The sequence below is a fragment of the Rhipicephalus microplus genome, chromosome 1 (genome assembly GCF_043290135.1).
Source record: "Rhipicephalus microplus isolate Deutch F79 chromosome 1, USDA_Rmic, whole genome shotgun sequence".
Lineage (NCBI taxonomy): Eukaryota > Metazoa > Arthropoda > Arachnida > Ixodida > Ixodidae > Rhipicephalus > Rhipicephalus microplus.
Window position 1 is genome coordinate 199,263,632 of NC_134700.1, and position 20,937 is coordinate 199,284,568.

Here is a 20,937-nt window from a genome sequence, read left to right on the forward strand (position 1 = left end):
AGGGTTGGTGTCACATCTAGTTTATATGTGCAAATGACGTTTTGTTTACCTGCCACGCTGGCTCAGTAGTTGCAATAACGCTGTACTGCTAACCAAGTGGTCGCAGTTGTTTTAGACTCGTAAAGTATTGACTCAAAAGCTTGTGTTAGTTTCGTCGTAAGAGATTGTTTTTTTTATATATGCACACTCCTTTTCTTTTTTTTACATATTTGGTTCATTGTGGCTAAACCTAAATTTTCAATGTTCTGTATCTTGCCTCTCCAGTATACCACTCTTTTGTGCTTGTTTTTTTTTTCTTCAGCTCATTGAACTGCCTCTCGCAACAAAATTGGCTTTTATGGTATTGTATAAATATGCTAATTTAATGCTCCATCTAAGTTTCTCTATAGGGTTTTTTCACGGTAGACCGGGTAGTCAAAACTAACCCAGAACTGTTCACTACACTATCCTTAGGCATGTATATAGCTTTGACAAATTAAGCCCTAGAGAACTTGGAGGTATTTCAACTTTGCCTTCAAGAGTAGAACGCGATAGCGTGATAGAGCCCTGTGCATAGCGCCTTCAACCTTGCCAGAAGGGAAGAAACGTTTTGTGCGTTTAATGTTGGCCATTACAAGTTTTCCTAGAAAGCCTTCTGTCAGGCAAAGTTCCCAGTACACCATAGTTCTTCCTTTTGTTAATTGGTGAAATTGGTACCCATTGTGCACCTGTACGGTGCCATGCACACCTGTGCAGCTGAGCACTTTGTAACGGGGGCCCAACTTTGAACCACCCACTCGCTGTACTATTGACGTGTTTGACACATGGTGCAATATTATGATTCTGCCACACAGTATTACATGCTTTAAGGAGGTAATATTACATATTCTGCCACACAATATTACATGCTTTAAATTATTGGAAATTTCGAAGTATTAAGAACGAACAAATAGGTGTATACATATTAATCCACATGTAACACACCTGTAAAGGTGGTTTCTCTGTAGTAAAGGAATGCTATATTGTGTAGTAAAGGAGTGATGTAAAGTTGGTTTCACTCTAGTTAAGGAATGCTACACACATTCAGCTAATGTGCCGCTACCAAATTGTAGTTTTTTTTTATCATCTTCATGATATTGCATCTGTCCGCTCACTGAAAACACTTAGCACATCCTAGCCTCCTAGGGAGCAGGGGTATAGTCTGAAGCATTGAAGGAAAGCCCCAGGACTTTATACGAAGTGGAAGAAGAAAATAGTGCATTAGAACAGGGGTATGTTGAAGCATTAAAGTAGAACCCCTGGCGCTGTCTGCTGAGTAGCAGAAGAAATGAGTGCATTAGATTGTGTGTATATTGAATTAAACTGGAATCCCTGCACTCTAGGTAGTGCATATTTTGAAGCATCAAAATGCAACCCTTGGCACCCTCTAGGAAGTGGCAAAAGAAAGTAGTGCATTAGGGTAGGTGTATGTTGAGGTGCCCTCAACCCCTGGTGCCTTGTGGAACAAAGTGGTGCGTTAGAGGAGGGGAGAACTCAGTATGCCTTCTATCGTATGTGTTTTGCTATGTCAGCCGAATGTAGGCACTGTGTTGGCACAGTCGTGTGTGGCAACTACGAGTCGACCACACAATGTGACAACGCCCTAAAAGCAGTGCCATTTCGAAGAATGGTGATGAAAGTAGAAGTGCGAGTTCAACCGTCGGTATCGCGCTAGGCCTGAGTTTCATGAAAAAGATGCTCAGTGCAAGTAATTAGCAAGAGCAACACTCCGCAGAATGGCAGCAGCGAGGCACACATCAGAAACTAGCGGTGTTTTTCACATAAACGTGCAGTTTTGAAGTTGAACTCTTCTCCATACAGCAGACAAAAATTTCATGCTAACAGTGTGGTGTCTTTTTCATATCTCCACTTGTCATCAACGTTTGTAGGGTGAAATGGCTCCACGTTTTTGTGGTTCTAAAATTTCATGCGTGGCATTCTTGTCGGAATTGAAGTAGCTTTCTTTGAGTGCCTAATATATTTCTCTGCATTTAAATTCTTATGGCCTTTACAGTACACTTGTGGATTCCCTCTTGCAACATTGAGCAAATGCCTATGAAGTCACTGAACTTTTTGATTAACACTTTCTTCGGTGCATGTGGCACAATGTACGGCGAATGCATCAAATCGTGTAAGCTGCGCACCACAGTGTGGTGTCACTCCTTAATATATTTTTTTAGACCAAGAAGTTCCTTTTTTTCTTACTTTGGGTCCTTTTATAGTGTATTTTCAGATAAGGCAGTTTCCACACCATTTCGCTTCTTAGTTCTTTAGAATTAGGCAAGCAACCACGAAACAGTGACAAGCGGTAGTTTTTGTGTTGCCTCAACTCACCACTCAAGATGTCATTTAGCGTGGATGCACTCATTCTTTGCCAAATGTGAACTACATTTTAAGCTCTTTTTTATTGCTTGATGTTACAAGGATGCATGAATATTCAGACACGTAATACTAATTATCGTATGTTTCTGCTTTTATCAAAGTGCACTGCTTCTCAATGTGAAATTTGAAGGCCATTCTTGCAACTGACCATTGCAGTTGAATGCGTGCTATATATGTATACATTATAATTCTGGTTCTGAACTCCAAAATGTGTTACCTGTTTAGCGGAAGTTTGGCTCATCCTTCTTATCAACTATACTTGGCCACCTGAGTTGCTTGAAAGTTAGAATAAAATTTGTCATTTGTACATTCATGTAGAGTGATTGTCTATAGAAGTAAGAGTAAAATAGAGTTAACAAAATGTGTTCTTTCGTTCTTGTTTCCATCAACACATGCAGTGTCATCATGATTTCAGCTTTCATACTGAAGTAGCTTAGGTTTTCTAAACCATGTTTGACTGTGACACAATTAACAGTCCAAGATAGCACTCTTGAGTTGCTGCTTGCAAAACCTGTTTGGTCTTCAATTTCTTGTTTTTGTTTCATTTGACGATCATGACATAAGTGCTATTGGTTGGAGGTCAGGTGCAGCTGATGAAATTATTGTTTCACCCCTTTTTGCCCATGCAGATTGCTCTGGACACATCATACTGGACTGTGTTCAACCACATTGTCATCTGGGGCTCTGTGGCATTCTACCTGGCTATGACGTTGTTCATCAACTCTGACATTGTGGGTAACCAGTTCCTTGGCTCGCTGCGCATGACGCTTGGCTCGGCGCAGTTCTGGTTTGTGGCATTCCTCACGGTTGCCGTACTGCTGCTGCCTGTGATCGCATTCCGCTTCTTCTACACGGACGTCTTCCCCACACTCTCGGACCGCGTGCGACTCAAGCAGCGGCGGGCGCGCCGTCTACGCCGCGAGGGTGCGCCCGAGAGCGGACTGGGTCGTGCCACGAGTGTGCGGCAGGGAAGCCGGCGTCGTTCGGTGCGTTCGGGCTATGCCTTCGCACACCAGGAAGGCTTTGGCAGACTCATTATGAGCGGCAAGATAATGCGGCGTGCGCGCTCTGGTGGCAACTGGAGCAACTCTCTCCACGTCCCTCCCACATTGCCCAACCAGCCAGACGACACGAGGTCTCCGCCTTTGGCGTGAGGAGTGACACAGTGTCGTGTGATGCTTCTGCATTTGTGCTTCGCAAGAACATTGGAGCCCACAGGCAAGCAACGCGCATGCCATCCCATTGACATAATGTTACTATAGTGCAGCCTGATCTGTTTTGCACATCACCACGGATGCGTGCGAATCGGTCCGGACCTTCATACAACACAGGAAACCCTCCTTCTGTTGGCCTGTCCTGGCCGCGCATGTCGCAAGTGCTGCAGCTGTACAGTCGAGATTGCGATGGCTTCGTCGCCGTTGTGACTGTGATGAAATTACTGCAGCATGCACTCTGGCTAGCCCACGGTGATGATGATGGTGGTGGGGGTAGTGCATGTGCCGTCTTTGGTACATGTGGGCAGTGTAGCGTTGTTGCACTTCGCGTATTGTGCGACTGTGCACCAGTACCGCTTCAGCACAGGTGGCAATGAGTCTTCTTGCTTCATCGCTGTTGTTTCCACTGCTGTGCTGTAAGATAAACCTACCTCCCTGCCTGTTATATGCCTGTCACTGTTCATTCTTAACACGCTGTAATCGACTGGAGAGCTTGACTTGGTCATGTAATGCAACAGACCACTACGAGGTAAGCAGCAAGCCACGTTTGACATTGTATCTTTCATTTGTTTTCTGTGCCTCTAAAGCTTGTTGCATTCGCAATTTTTGCAAAAAAAGAATACTCTCCCGCTTTTTTTTAACTGGAATTCTAATTTGAACTTCAGTGCTTACATTTCATAACTGTAGAGGTTGATCAAATGTTTTCGTTTTTTGCATAAGCTTGTACACTTACTTTTTTTTAAATCTCTGGCTTTCTTTTTCTTTCTCATTGTCTCTGTTTTCGGGCATCATTTTGTACAGGTCTGAATGGCAATATCAAGAGGATATTTTTGAAGAGAGCAAAGTTGCCAGCATTTTTATAAGGGAACTTGGGGTTTATTGGGGATTATCCGCAGACTACTACTAGCAATGTGCACTGATATGTGACGCTTTACTGCCACAACGCTTTGATGATTTTTACTCTGTGCATTTTTGCACTTTACAAGCACCCTCTTTCGTTTTCTTGTTTTTTATTAATGAATTATCGAATAGGTGGGAAGGAAAGTTTACTATATTATTTATTTCTTGTTACACATTATACCTAGATTGTTTTTCTCTTTCTAAGCTGTTATATATACATGTGTTCGTTTTCTTTGTGCCCCAATTTTACACTTGCTTATCAGTCGATGTAGCAGCCGGACTGTCTGTGTATGTTTGAAAAGTTCTGTTTTGTGCTGGAATGTCCCGAGTGGTGCCGTTTGTTATTTTAACAGCCAAGTTGTGGGTGCAGGCCTTCTGAAGGTAATGTGATGAATGTGCTGAGTGGTGACAACAATTGTGCTTGAAGGAACAAAAGATTTGCCCAACCGTGAATGTCACGAGCTGCATCTATTCTTTCTTATGATAGAGTGTGAAGGAAGCGAACTCATTATCGTGTTAAGGCCTTATAAGGAAGCATTTTAGTTTCTAAAATTATCAGTTAAGTATACATTTTCACTGTATCACCAATTATGCATGGTGACAAGCGACCTGCTATTGAGGTGGACACCACAAAAGAGTCGTGCCACTTGTTATTTACCTTCCTTTGCCAGTGTTGTCATGCCACTATACCCGGTGACGTCATACAAACTCGCAAGCATATAAGTTCAAGCTGGTAAAGTCGTCGGTGCTGTCAAACTGTGTTGTTAGTTCATGTTTTGTTTCCATTTTGTTTATTGTCACAACATTTTTATGTAATCAGTGTGAGCGTTACAAAATGTATGCGGAGTGTTTGCAAGGTTAACTAGGCGTGATCGGCTAAGAGAGTTGGAAAGACCATTTGTGGATGAATGCTGGCTTTGTATAGCTTGTGTTGTATGCTGAAGAGTGAGGCTTCTACTGTGACCTATGCTGGGATCTATACATCAATATTTTCTTCTTTTTCCTATGCAGCCCTTTGTGAAATCGCTTGGAGCTGCTGGCACAGGTAGCTAGTGCAGAGCAGGCCAATCAAACCCCATTGTACCTGCATACATTTTTCTTATGCTGAAAAACATAATCACTTGGACTTGGAGGACACTAGTCTTTAGTAGTGTTGTTGATGATGATGAAGTTGTAATGTGAAGAAAGACATTTCAAATCTGCAGAAATGTTTGTACACTATCCCCAGAGCTTTCTTTTTAGACCAACCATAAGTCAGGTGGGGAACCAGTAAATGCATTTATTAGTCTCTAAAAAAATGATAGACGAGCACCACAGTTTTCATGAATTTCACCTTGAAAACACAGGAGAATGTTTATGTTGTAAACAACATTGTCAACAAAGTACAAAAATGTGATGCAAATGTGTGTTTCACAGATTACAGTGAAAGTGGGGAAAATACTGCTAATCAGAGTGCAGGTGGAGTAAACAAAAATTAACTAGAGAAGATATTGTTGTGGCTTCACCGGAAATGAGGGCAAAAGTTAATGTGCTTATCCGAGGATTTTTGCTGGCATCTCGAACTGTGAATACTAATGAAACTGTCCTGCAAGTGGACAAAGTGCACGATGTTGGATCAGTAGAGCACAACACGTGTGTCACTGGCTCTGAATTCTATATTCTGGTTTTATGACATACTATTAGCATTCAATGAAAGGTCTTTAGTTTAGAAGGACACAGTTTACAATATGGCAGTTTTATTTTTGCATTGGGTCTTTGGCATCTTCTAGCTGCGCAGCTTGCCTGATTTCAGTGTACAACTAAACATTTCGACGCTTCTTCTATTTCTTGTCTTCTAGTGGTGGTGGTTTGGCATCATTCAAAGTAATGTACCAACTGGCTCAACAAAAAATTCTGGCAACCTAAATATTGAACATCTTCGTTAAGAATGGGGCAAAAAACATGGGACACAAAATGATCAAAACACAAGGACAGGCACCGGTTCTTTCGTCGTGTTTTTTGTGCCGTTCTTAACTATGCGCCCACACCAACTTGCCCAACTGTCAGTGCAATTGAACATCTGTACCATTAAAGTTTCGCACTGGTCGCACACTAAAAAGTTCGAAAACACAAGCTCAGTTTCAAAATGAAAAATGTGCAATACATGTTAGTTGTGGTGCATATGTCATGCTTTTATCACACCAATGTTGTTTTCTGATGCGACACTTGGCTGAAACTCGCCAGACAGAACTTCTCACACACTCTAATCTGTTTATTAGTAGTGAAAAAAATCTGGAAACTGCCAATCATATCCCCCCCAAGGTCATGTGATCGCAGTAATGAGCAATTTCGTGTACCTTCCAGTCCCCACGCTTGGCAGAAAAAATTTTACCTGTGGTAGCAAGAACGATAAAATTAAGCCAAGAAAGATTCCGATGTTCTGTTGGGTGCATTTTATGTGCAAAGCACGTTTGCATTGTTCCAATACATGTGCATTCTGCAACGATTGCACTTGTGCCTGCATTTTTACACATTCCTCTTGTGCACACTGGAGGTCTTCAGAAAGTAGAGCGCCATACTATACCTGTACGAAATGGTCGCCTTAGTTCAGTGGTACCTTTCAATGATTCCTGCACACATTGTGTTGCTAAAATACTTTCATTACCATGCTTTTCCTATGTTCACTTGCAAGGTGATGAAGTGGTAACGCATCTTTCGAGTATCTCTCTATTGTGGAAATGGTCTAGGGGCTCTACTGAACTACAGTCTCAACTTCAGGAAATGAACTGTGGCATATTACACTCTGACAAGTCAAGGAAGTGCTTAGAATTGAGGCTCATCTAAAGGTACAGGGTTACCATTTCAAAGGTGCTGCAAAGATTGCATGCCTCTGTTTTAGCGCGACACAGATTTGAAGCACCGAGTAACCGTTTACTTCAAGTACACCACGCTGCCACGATGTATTGTCAGCCTTGTGAGCTCTGTGTACCACCTCAACATTTTCCCCAAGCATGCCAAAGTGTGCTCTTGGTGTGACTTTGGATGATGGGTATGTTCATTAGCCCGAATTTTTTATTACTCCACTTGTTCTAATAAGCGGCAAAATGTGGTTTTGACAGGACCCAAGGTTTGATTTGGACAATGGGAGGGTGTAGCAACTGAAATCTTACTTGTCGAGCAATAATAAGAAAGCATGTTTTGTCTATTCTCTTCTTCGGCTGTTTGATGAAGCCTCTACGAAAAGATGACCACATGTTTAGCACCCTTGAAGTATGCTGAACTCTGCTCTGTCTGACACCATCCATTATTTTTAGAAGTGCTATGTGGGGTGTTGCAGAGAATGCAAGCTTTTATTAAAAATAGGTTCCAAGCGTTTCACTTAACTCACTTTAGGTCACACTTCGTAGTGGTTTCAGAACGAGCCCATCATTCTTTCCACCTCAATGGTGAATAGCAGCAAGTAAGTTTTATGTTGCATCTTGGTTGTCATATAAGTCATATTTGAGATTAAGCTATCGTTATGTGTGGTATTCATTACATAAGTGAGAATGTAAATGTTAACTTGTTCTGTTTCACCCATGTTCACATTGTCAACCATCGACTATAACTATTGTGTGTCGAATGCAGGCACTGCATTAAAGAAGTACAGACACTTTTTTTGTGTGTGTTTTGCTTTGAAGCTCTAACAAGTTTGCTCATACACAAGCAATATTTACTAGTATCTGCAGCAATTTTCCAGACTGCATTGTTAAGTTGACATTGTATACTTACACCCACAGTAATGCAAGCTTTTGTTAATGCAAGCAGTTGTTGCTTTCTGTGTCTTATGTTCAAAATGGACAGGATGCATATTTGAGATTGTTCCAAATGCACAAGTGTACAGCTTCAGAAAGCCATTTATGATTTGCAAAGCCTGTAAGTGCAGTCTATCAATACTGAATAACGTGGAGAAGTTTTACAACATTTTAAAGTGCCAACAGGTACCGGTGCTATTTTTATACAGTGTCGAAAGCGGTACCAAAGTCTAATACAACATTTAAGGCACTTCCCTTAATGCCGTTATTTGCAGACCAGGAGATGTGTATTTGGGCTTAAAAAGTTGTGTCTGTACTTCTTTAAGAGGGAATGCACACAGCTCTAATCTATAGCACAATTTCCTCTTCTGCTGTTGTCACCTGTATAGTGTTTGTTACACCCCCCAACCAATGCTGTGCTATTTATGGTGACATAGCAGCTGGTATTGTAAACACTGCTATCGCAACTTGTTGAAAAAGATCCGTATTTTGGACATCTCGTTTCACTGCATGTCAGACCCAGCAAGAGCATCTTACAAGTTTGAATGGTGCACCTTGTTGCATTCAGCCTTGGATATTGGTCTATTTTTGTCGGAGTAGTTATTTTTGAAAATTGTCTCTCCAGCTAGTAGGTGTGGGCCTCATTAATGTTTGGGATTAGCAAGGAAGCTCCAGAAGAGAATGTCTTTGTATTTAAAGCACTATGAAACAAGAGCACAAATGGGAGTGCAGCCTTTCTTCAAAGAGCGAGGTAACACAGATGTGGGACCACTCCAGAAGACAGGCAACAGGGAGAAGACTGGTAGCATTCCTCATTGTGTGCAGCCTAGAGGAGCTTTGCATGGCTTAAATCACCATATCATGCAAGCCATTCAGGCATCGCAGTGTTTGATTTGTACTCGGTATCCCTGGTTGCAGATTCACGCACCTGCAATGTTTGCCGTATGAACTGCCCCTGTTCATCCAGCCCGTGCTCTTTAAAGTCTTTTGTTTTCAAATGACATAACAGTTAAGTCATTCATATGCGTGTAAAGAGGTTAGTGGATGTGAGATCACATATCAGGTAGTACATGCAGACCCTTCTAAAAAATAAACTGTGGGGAAATGATAATCGATTTCGGGTCTTCAGTCTGGGTGCAGCTGGGACAAAAGACATCAGCGGCTTTGTTCTTTCAGCTCGAGGACCATGCAACAGTTCGCTGTTTCGCTGGGAGCTAGCTCACCAAGAAATGCACTGTCAAGGGAGCATTTGGGAATCGTGGTTCTCTGAAATACTGCCAAGTTGGGTAATAAACTGGAATAGACCAGTACACGTTTTCAGCAGTTTTGTTTCAGTGGAACATTGGGGCAGTGAACCTTCCAGCACTGACAGGTTTGAACACAGTCTCAAATGGTCAAAATTGTTATAGCTGTTTAACTGTTGAGATAAACCAAATTCCTGCCTAAACTTGGCAGGCACTCTGCTACAAGTAGGGTTGATGAATATGGAAAAGCTTTGCAATATTCTATTGGAAGTGAATGTCTTCTTTGGCCCATGTCTTGTCTTTGCAACAATGGAGTGCCTTAGTGAGTGCCGCTAGCAAGAAATGTTCACTGTACCAAGGCCTGCGCTTGTGTGACCTCGTTACCCAGTGTGGACTGCCGAGTGGGGAAGTGTTGAGTGGAGTCTATCTGTGCTGATGGCTTTGTTGGGCTTGTGTGCATCATGGTATTTCTGCAAGTAAACAACACAAGGAAAAGCAAGTATCTGTGTTGTTTTTCTTTCATTTGCTCTGACTGCAAACATATTAAAAAGTTATTTGCTATTCTAATAATAATAACAACAAGAGATGTTCTTATTATTGTGTTCTGAAGAGTATATGCAGGGCATTGTAATAATCACTGTAGCCACTGTGGCTACAAACCACAACCAAAAGCTCAGTATTAGAATGCCGCAGCTGCAATGGCAGCTTTCTCATCAAGATAGATTTCGCAGCACACGAAACATCGATAGGTCTGATAAGTACAACGTGTGCAATACTTTTTATTTGCTGAACACCAGGCTTTGCTTTGAAAATCTTGGCTGCCACTTTAGGAGGCTGCATTGTGCTCATAACAACTTCCATGAAACTGAGCAGTCGGTGTTTGTGCCATGATTGCCTACTGGACAAGGCCCCTTTAAACGAGCAATTATTTAATTATATCTAACAAGCACTGACACCAGTACAGAGAAGTGTCAAATATCTTTGACAAGCAAAAAGATCAGCTATACATAAATCAGTTTCACAACGGCTTTGCACTTATATAGTGTAACAGATGGGCTCACACATGAGGCTCTGTGCACTTGCACTTCTATAGCAATAACTTCTATATCTCCTCACTTATCACTGATATTTCGCAAACAATATTATTAAAATAAAAATTGCACAGATTTACTTTTATTTGAATCCAGTTTTATCACTTCTCAGATGAATTTATAAAGGTGGAATCATGGGTGAGTCTGATGATAAATTTTTAAAAGGTGATAAATTTTTAAAAGGCATGACGAACATAAATGAGAGGTTGTGACAGGAAAGTATGACACATGTTATGTAAGCCATATGATTTACACGCCGTGCTTGTTCGCTATCTTGACACAAACAAAAATTGGTGTGGCGGGGCGTTGCTAAATGACAAACATAAATGATAAGTTGTAACCAGAAAATATGATATGTTCCTTATCCCCACCTCTCATTTATGTTTGTCATTCAGCAGCGTCCCGCCACACCAATTTTGGTTTGGATCAAAATAGGGAACAGGCCGTGAGCATACCATGAGCGTGGAATGCAAGCTATGCAGTAGAGGTCTTTATTTGCTTGCCATTATTTGCTTGCTACCACCTATCTTTCATGTTCGTTGTACAGTCACGTCACACAATACTGTTGTTAGTGTATATATATCCAGATAGCGAACTGGCCGCGAGCACACTGTGAGAGTGGTGTTTACAACATGCAGTACATGACATGCATGTTATAATTTTCATGTTTACTCTTGTAATTTGCGTCATACAGTCCATCATGAAATAACAACGTAGGTGTATATCAAGCTAGCTAACCGGCCGCTTGCACGCCATGGACATAGTAATTCGTTAGTTGATCATGCCATACATCACATAAATCAATAATTTCATGCTACCACTTTTCATTTGTGTTTTTCATACACATATATCTCATCATATCAATTATTGCATACATGATTAAACGGCCCCAATAAGTTTGAGACCGCTTCTTATACGTCGTGCATGTTGTACATGACATGTGTGACACGACTCTCGCGTTAAGACCAGTGTTCATCATTCACTTTTGTCAGGCCATACTAATTGTGGTATGAATAAAGTTAACAAAGCGGCCGCAACAGCACCAAGACAGTGGCGTAAAATCGTGCGGTTCATCCCATGAACATTAGGATCTTGATGTTGTGACTTGCCGTTTATATTCGTAATACAGTCATCTTATGCCGTACCAATTTTGGTGCAAATCGTTAACCAAACAGCCAGGAAAGCATGAAGTTGTAGGTGGCTAGACAGAAGGACAGACAGATAGAGAGACAGACAGATATAGATAGATAGAGAAGTTCGCTAAGAATGAATTCTGTGCAGTTCGCATTTTTTTATCGTGTTAGTACGCGTGCGCGCAGGTGTACGCAATAGAAATTGCTGCTATTCCTTTCGTAGTCGGATAAAGAACATTGGCACGTTTCGTTCAGGTCTGCAGAAGCGCGCGCAATGAGTAAAACATGCGTTACTCCACGTAAGATCAACACTGCTCCGCCACAGCTTCTGCCGCCTTGGACGGTCGCGGTACTTTCCCCGTTCCAGTTACTTTATGCTTCAGCACATGCCAGCGCCCTTCACTGAACTGCCAACAGCTGGGCTTTTCGCAGCATCACTTACAGTCACCTCTAGCTGTTAGCGTGCCTAATTTGTTCGCCTTTTGGGAGAAGCCCATTGCACGCTGGTCACGTAGAAACTATAAAAAGCGTCATGAAGGGTAACTTCGAATCACCAAAAAAGCAAATAGCTATAAACTAGCAGTTGTTCCGTGTACGAATACAGCCGATGAACGAAGCTTCTCGGAGATGGCACGCAAAAGACTACGCGCTTGATCTTGCTGCTGGCTTTCATGAAAGCAAAAGGGTGAGGAGTGGGTGGGGAGAGCATCTGCTGCGCTCTGTGGAGTGAGTGAGTGTGGGTAGAGTGCATCGGTGCCCGTTGAGCGGGCACATGAGTGGGGGCGCGTTCATCGAGGCACCGCAGCGCGAGCCATCTGCCGCCGCGCCTGCGCTCACCTGGAGCGCGCACTTGTTTTGCTCGGCGCGCTTGCCCGGCTCTGGGAACTTCGACGCATGTGAAGCTCTCAGCTGTACGCTCCGTTAATTGGTTCTTACTCATTGTGTCAACTGAAAACACACGTGAACTTTCATTTTTAGTGCTGTAGGCATCGTGTCACATTTTTGGAAGTTGTGTCGTTCATACGGAAGGACAATAAACTTTTCTAGTTATCGGACTAAATGCGTATGTATAGTACGGTGTGCGCTCGCTGCGTGTTAGCTGTGCGCACTGGAATTACACACTTACGTGCACGATGTCGTATACAAAACAGTGGTGCCTTCTTACCAACGTGAATTACGTCAAGTACTAGGCTGGCGTTGCACGGAATAGCTACGAAGCAAGCTCTCTAAATCGTGCATTGCCACACTGATACTATATACGAGCAAAGAACTGCTAATCGGCCCGTAGATATAGGAAAATCTGGCTATGAAAAAAAATAAAAAAGGTCTTACGGTGAGCAGAACGCGTCACTGCCGGGTGAGTTCGAATACGGTGATGCAGGGGCTGAATGATTTTGATTACGACACATACCAGTGCTTTCTGTGCTGTTGCACAAAAAATGGCAGCATATCCACAGGGTGATTGATGGAGAGTGGGGCGAAGCATCCGTCTGTCCATGCGCCAGTCTGTGTGACCGTCCGTGCGTCCATCCATGCGTCCGTCCCTGCGTTCGCCCATGCATCCGCCGCTGCGTCTGTCTATGCGTCCGTCCATGCATCTGTCTGTGCATCCGTTCGTTCATCTAGTCAACACTCCAAGTACCAGCATCTCGCATCTTTTCATCATATATTCCGCATATAGAAGCACCGCCCCAGCGAACATTCCAAGGACTAAACGAGATGGCACACGCACACTCTCTTACGGCTTGCGCTTCGTGTCTACTTCCCTCCTTTAACCACCTCGAGTTCATGGTACATACTAGTTCACTGTATTCATGGCACTGCGATCCAACGCTCGCTAAACCTTTCTAAAACCAAGGATGTTACGCCCAGCGAGTATAATGTAGCAACCACGGAGGAAGGAAAAAGGTAAGGAGAGGGCATGCCCACCCAGCACAGGGCATAAAAAATGTGGCGGAAGTTACGTCACGCGCGGCCATATTCACTAGGCACAATGGCGGGGTTTTGTTATTATTGATGTAGTGTGGTGCGGCACCGTTCAGGCTGGTTCAGGCGGTCCAGTGGCGGTGTGCGCGTTTTCATGGGCCTCGCACCTAACCGTGGCGTACTGCAGGTGTTCGACAGCATCCATTCTTTGTGCCGCATCGTTAGCTACGCGATTTTTTTCCGGTGGTGGTTGTAACCAGGTGTCTGAACTAGAAACCACGGAACGAGCGCGCGTAAACGTACTCCGAATTTGCAGCTTCCGTCAAAATTATGGTGAAAAGCCATCATAGAAGATAACGACTGTGCTCAAGAATTCGTTCAATGAATGCCTTGCAGGTTAGTGACAGTTATGCGGTGTTGCTTCTTATGACAACAAACGATGCATTTGCGGTCCACAGGCCCTTATTTAGACTGTAATCTAATCTTGCTTTTCATGTTCCTGTACAGTTACCACATGCTTCTGCGCAATAAAGTTCCTGTTCTGCTTCGCTTAAGACGCTCCCTCTTCGCAATATTGTCTCACTCTCCGCAATATTGTCTGTATTGAAGCAAAACTCGTTAAAATGTCTACACGCAGCTGCACAAGGTAACTAGGTGCACCTCACTAGATGCGCGTGCTTGTGCATTCAGAAGCTGACAAAGCCGTTCGAACGATGTTGACCAAGTGATTTGAGAACTCAAATATAACGAGTAAAACAATTTTAATGACACTTACGACAATAGCAAGTATGTGGTAAAATTGTGAAGTACACAAGGAGCAGTATATGAACAATTCAATGACGAAATATTTTATATAAACAGAAATATTTCACCGCAAATATTTGTGGCTACAGCAATAAAAAAAATCTGTCGCGTTGTTTGTCTAAGAAATAAGACAGAAAAACTTTTGTCTATGAGCATTACCAGCATGTATTTCAAGTCTTCTTTGGGGAGAGTCTAGGTGTACCATTCAAATGCAAATCAGAGACTGAACAATACAGATGTAAGAAACATAGATCAGCAAAACTTGTGCAGCCCACTGAAACTGACTTATTAAATATATTTTGCGCTTAGGGCTCACTCGGAATCACACTCGCGAAACTTTTCTTCAACCCACTCGAATTCACCTTAACAGCCTCATCTGATTTAGAGTGAGTTGTTTCGTGAGTTCGTTAGCCTAGAATGAGCTTTTTCAGCCATGCTGTCGCTGCTCTTTAACATCAATATCTCACATAATTGGTTCTCTTCCTGGCACCTATTGATATAGTACCTTCGAATACGAGTTGTGAGTGCTCGCAAACTAGTACGGTAAGTTTTCTTGAAAGCATGGCAACATAAGATATGTTTATCAAGAACTTCCCTAGAAGAATTGGAGAGGTGGTTAGGTAAAGGCATGTCCATCTGTTATTCGCGCCTCCGATCAATAAACAGTGCAATGGGGCATGAACGCCGCTGCTTTGGAATACGTTTATTAAACAGTGCAATGGGGCATGAACGACACTGCTTTGGAATACCTTTGAGAATACATGAGTTTAAACGTGAATTCAGGTGATGCTGATAGTAATGCTGAAGATTAGTTGATAGCTTGGTAAAAACAGTAGAACTCACTTAAAAAATGTATCTTGCACTTTTTGTACTCAATCAGACTCAGACTATTTTTTCTGGACCTACCTCACTCAGACTCACACTCAAAAAATTTTTTATATTACTCCCACCGACTTACTCAGACCATAGACGACTTACTCAGACCACCTATGGTAGTAAGTTGAATGAGTTCAAGAAAGGGGTGTGCAATATAATTACCAATACAATTGCGAGTACACGCAAGTGTTAGACGTATGTGTACGCTTAATTCTGAGAGAAGCATTGAAGGGCACATAATCATCTCAGCGTAATGAACATAAAGGGTACCAAAAACACAGTTTTGGTTCATTTCACCCATTTAGGTATGGGATGGTAGTCATTTTATCCAGTTATAAACTTATTCATTGATTTACTGAGCACTCAAATGAGAGGCAAACACAGAATGCAGCAGAACAAAGTGGGTGTGTGCAAATTTGCTTGTAAATATCACATAGATGCATAAGAGAAGACATTTCAACCGGCACGGTGTGGACAATGTCATCGAAGCAGCAGATAAATAAGAGTCAAACACAGAACATCTGAGTATACTCAGCAGCATTTATGCATTAGGGCAAAAACTTGCAACGTCACACATAAGGAACGTTGATCTGGACTACAAGAGCATATAGCAAAGACATTGTGAAGATTGTTACCATGCAAAGTAAATGTTCATATGGAGTGCTATTGCCCTTTAAATTGGATCAATTTCGTGAACATTTGGTGCACTTGACTGCTATGAAAACTTTGCGTTGTCTGCTTACCAACATGATATAGGCGCACATTAAGGTAATACTCTGCGACACTTCTTAAAAGATGGACATAGTGATTCTCCAGTGGAGAATTATCAAACATGTGTGAGTGCAGTTCTGCAAACAGTTTTTTATGCTGCAGTGATTCAAGGACTTGTAGCACAAGATCCTGCAAGAGTGATCTTGATGCTAATTTATTCATGTGCACAGCCCATCGAAGAAGAGATTCTGATTTCTTGCAAATTTCGAGGACACTTTTAGATGGGTAGTGAAGCCCCCCATGCTTTTCCTTTGAATGAATGCAGTGTCAGCTGCTCTGGATGTGCCAAACAATGCTTCAGTACAATGGGCACACATCAGCTTTGAGCCCAGCTTGTGAGCCACATAGCCAGCAATGTAGGTAACAGACTATACCGAAATCACTGATGTGTTCGAGTGATGCACAGTAATCATGTTCGCTGACTACATGGCTCTGCTCAATACACTCTTCAGATAAGAGCTGCCTTCTCTGAACAGTGGCATTCAGCAGAAGTGCTGAATGCCTCCTGGTTGAGCTACATGACAGTATAGTAATGTGGTCCAGCACTTGACAATTTCCAGAAACAGCATCAGACAGTTCATTTTGGACTATCACTTTTTTAAATGCTGCTTGAAATTGTTGGGCTGTCGGGTGGTCATTGTGCCCTCCATGTGCTCTAATTAAGCCAAAAAATAATTCCAAATGATCCTGGCTAATTTTATGCCCAGGAATATATTTCAGTATCTTCTTTTTACAAATGATAAAATCGTACATGGCTAACAGACTCTTCATGCATACTATGAAGCCCAAAAAGCCAGTTTTCCAAGCTGTTCCTATCAAATGTCTCATATTTGCAGGCTCTTTCAGGAGGGAAAGGTATTGAATTGTGCTGTCAAACAATGTTTTGATATCATTTACATTCTGTTCATTGACTTGTTTCTTCCACCCTCCCTGATGCATGCTACGGGAATTGAGTATGTCGAAGAGATTATTAATACTTAATAAAAATTCCTCAGTTGGCTCAGAATTTATAAATCCTCTCAAGCACATCGCCCTACATTCAGCGATAGCTGTTGCCACAGACAGGCTCATCACCTGCGCTGCCAGGCGAACCTTCATTGGTTGTTTTTGCCACTCGATGTGAGCCCTTCGCAACTTATTTGCCAAATGTAATCCCTCTTTATCTTGCAAGTCATGAAGTGCTTCGATGTGTGCCCATGATACAACTTTTCCCTCCTGATTGATAAAATATTTGTGGTGTGCAAAGGCATTTCTCACCAGCTTCAGCATGTGGCAGGGATAAAAAAATACGGCTATCGGTTCGTTAGTTGCTGGGTGCTTGAAGGTTGTTTGAAGGTTCTCAATATTTGTGAAATTGCAACCTAATTCTTGAAACATTGCAATGTTAGCAGGCGCACCATCGCATGCAACTGAAACAATCATGGCCCCTGCCTCATGAGCTGTCAGCAAGCTCTGCCTAACTAAGTTCGCTCGCTGCTCACCTACTATCCCGTCAACCTGAAAGTAGCCAAGAGGAACTTTCCAATGGCCATTAATGGCTACAACCATTATCACGAAGGCGGCTTTTGCCTGTGGCAAGCAGTCACCTTCGGTTCCTGTGCCCATGTCTACATAGCCTTCAAAGTGACCACTTTGCCACTGTACCTGCTGTCTAATTGACATCTCATCAATTATGAGGCTGCACACAGCTTGATGTCCTCGATTGCACGTGTCTAAGCACTTCAACTTTAATGCAGTCACAGCCTCTTTGGAAAACCCAGCTTTTCCATCAACACTCTCGTACCATTTTCTTAATGTTCGAGGATGTGGCAGACATGTGTCAAAGACTTGCCTTACATATTGATATGCTCGAGGAGAGTAAAAGTTCAAGGTAAGAGCAAAAGTCCTTAGCTCAGGTGAATACTTTTTCAGGTGTTGTCTTGTCTGTTTTGCTATCTGTCGTTTTAAAAGATGCTGATTTGCTGCGCCCAGGGTGTCAAGCACTGAAACTTGCTCTCTGAGCAAAATGTTTTCTTTGGTTAGTGTTTTCAAAACTGATTTCAATTCAGCATTTTGTTTTTTAAGGCGCCTCTTAAACTGCTGAAGTTTTTTCATTGCTTTCCTTGATCTCTGCTGCTCCGAGGCAAGTCTTGCTGGGCGAGCTCGCAGAAAAGCCTTCTCTGGGGTGTCGACCTACAAAGCAAAACCACATAGAACAAAACACTCTCATTTGTCAGGTGGTAAGGTGTGTCACTTGTAAAAGGCTGAACCACTTCTAATAACAATGTGACTAAGCCAAGTAACTTGGACATTTAGTCATAATTTTTCCTTATTCCTGCTTCTTCTGTTGACACTGGCACTTATGGTATTTAAGTTTCATATTTAGGACAACCTCGTGCTAATATATTTTGGTCAGCTCTATGAAGACCCCATTGATATTTGCCAACCATTTCCTATAACTTGGAGCACAGCTCAAATTTCATTTAACATTGCAGTTATTGATTTGTATCTCATGCTGATAAACACAGCATGTATAATTTACATGGATTGCTTTGATTGCACTTTGACTTCAACACCCTCTCTTGTCTTGTTTTATTATTTACTGAAATAATTATTAGGACTGATTGTGTTACCCTTGGTGTATACAGGTGCATTGCTTTGATCTGATAGCTTGCATTTGTTGATCTTTTTTACCTTTGCCTGCTTTCTTCTTCTTGGTGTTTCAAATGTTGCCAGCATGTCTTGTGGCCTTTGTAATTCCTGTGGAAGTAGATCATAGCATCTTAATAAAAAAACAGTTATTTGTAATTTTCACAATGCTGAAATTCACATGGGCTCGCCTAGCCAGCTGTCTTAAGAGGAAATGCTGCACACTTAACAGCATTTTGACTAACTCACAAGTGTCTGGGACTGAACAAGGCAGTTGTGTGTACATATTCCAATTATATATGCTGGTACATTTTAAAAAATGCTCAAAGCTAATAAATCACATTGTAAATATCAGCATTATTCCCATTTGCCCAATAAATGCACAGCTCTAGTCATAAACCAAACCACACACATGCATCCCTCAGGTTAGCACCCCCAAATTAAGGGTGCAGATAAATATTTTGTAAACATTAAATTACAATATTAGGTTTCAAACTCTGTTAACCCTGAAAGACATGATGGATTTAAAATGAACACTGCATTTCGTGTATATAGTCTTTCTAAATTAGGCAGCAGCAGTGAAACAGAGGCAGAAAGCAATTAGAGATTTAAGATACCTCTGTAAGCTCGTTGGTATGCTATTGCAGCAGCCTCAAATTCACCCACTTAAAAATGCTTTATTTACTGAGTTTCTCAGAAATAGGATCAATTATTTTTATTCCAATAAGTATTTGCTTTATTTAAATTTAAGTAAGATGTGTTTGTTACACATTTGTGCTGCCTTCATTTACTTTGTGATTACAACCAAGCCAAAGTCACAATGTAAAACAACAATTATTTTAACTATACTGCTTTTCGAAAAATTAAGGTGGGCTAGTACATGCATTACTTCCCATCAGGACATTACAACAAAAATAGAGAGAAAGTGCATATTATGTTAGTACAGGCTCAACTAGAGAAGATATAACTTGGTATAATGTTCAACACTTATGTCGCATGGAAGTGGTTTACCTGCTCATGGACCGGCTCCCATTGAATACCAGCAGCGTGGCCGGAAGGACCTGGTGTCGCGATGCTGGCCCGTGCTTCACTCTTCTCACCAATATCCATGGGAGGCTTTTAAAAAGAGCACGTGTTAGGAATTCTTACTTTTACACCAACTGCAACAGTAGTTTACCTATAACAGAGGACAAGCATGCTTAATGAGTAGAACAGAGGTAAATTTTCACCTGTACAAATGCTGACACATTGAAATGACTGGCACTTAGGTTTGAGGGAGCTGGGTCGGGTAAACTGATTGGATCTGCACTTTCAGACTCTATATACATGGCTTCCTGAAAGCAAGAATACCTCCGCTATTCAGTGGTTTGCTCTTCAGCTAGGTATTCAAAGCAGTAAGCTAATGAGGTGGATAAAAAATGACAGGGGAAAAGAGATGCGCACCTCTTGGAGTGTGGACCTTTTCCTTCCTTCGTGGTAGCAACCCTTTCTTGTCACGTGGTGCTCAATGTTCATGCCAATGGCTGCTAATGGGGAATGAGAGACAGGAGAATTGGGCTTTTAGTTAACGCGCACACTGCGAATTTTTTATTGTTCAACAACGCACAGGAGAAATCCCCCAACGACACCACCTTGCAGGTCAAAGCGTAAAACATGTTACGTACTACGACGAGGGACGAACGGGTGCCGCTTCAAGGAGCTTCGCCCCTGAAACACTTTACGGAGTACTTCAGCACGCCGCCCTCTTGCCTGTCACGCACGAACAATCTCGGAAAGGTGTGCTCGCCACATTTTACTGCATGCAAACCATACAATGCGCGTTAAGTTTACGCCGGGGCCTTAAGTCCGCGCAGAAGCGAACCAGCGCTGAGAGCACGTCGCGGGGCGTCTGCTGTTTTGTTTGCTCTATTAATTTGACGTCACTTCTGCTACACGTCTTGCAATGCTGCATTGTAACAAAATAAAACCTCTCCATAGCTTTTTTTTTCGTGAAAGAAGGCACGGAGGAAGGAAAAGTTTCTCCGTGGAGGAAGTAAATTGTTTTTTTTTTTTATTCTTCATGTAGCAATGCGAATGGTCCAGCCATGTCACTACCGATGCCAGCGCTCTGCTTATTGGGATGTTTTTATGGCAGAGCTTACAGTCATGAAACTTTCTGTATATATACTTGTATTTTT

The 20,937-nt window shown here is 42.2% G+C and overlaps 1 protein-coding gene across 1 annotated transcript in view; it reads left to right on the plus strand.

Annotated features, from left to right (window-relative positions):
- Window positions 1-10,030, plus strand: part of ATP8B (ATPase phospholipid transporting 8B) — a 158,209-nt gene extending 148,179 nt beyond the window's left edge. The window contains exon 23 of the mRNA XM_037412526.2: window positions 3,030-10,030. Coding sequence (XP_037268423.2) covers window positions 3,030-3,554 — 525 coding nt within the window. The 3' untranslated portion in view covers window positions 3,555-10,030. The remainder of the gene's footprint in view (window positions 1-3,029) is intronic.
- The last annotated feature ends 10,907 nt before the right edge of the window (window positions 10,031-20,937 follow it).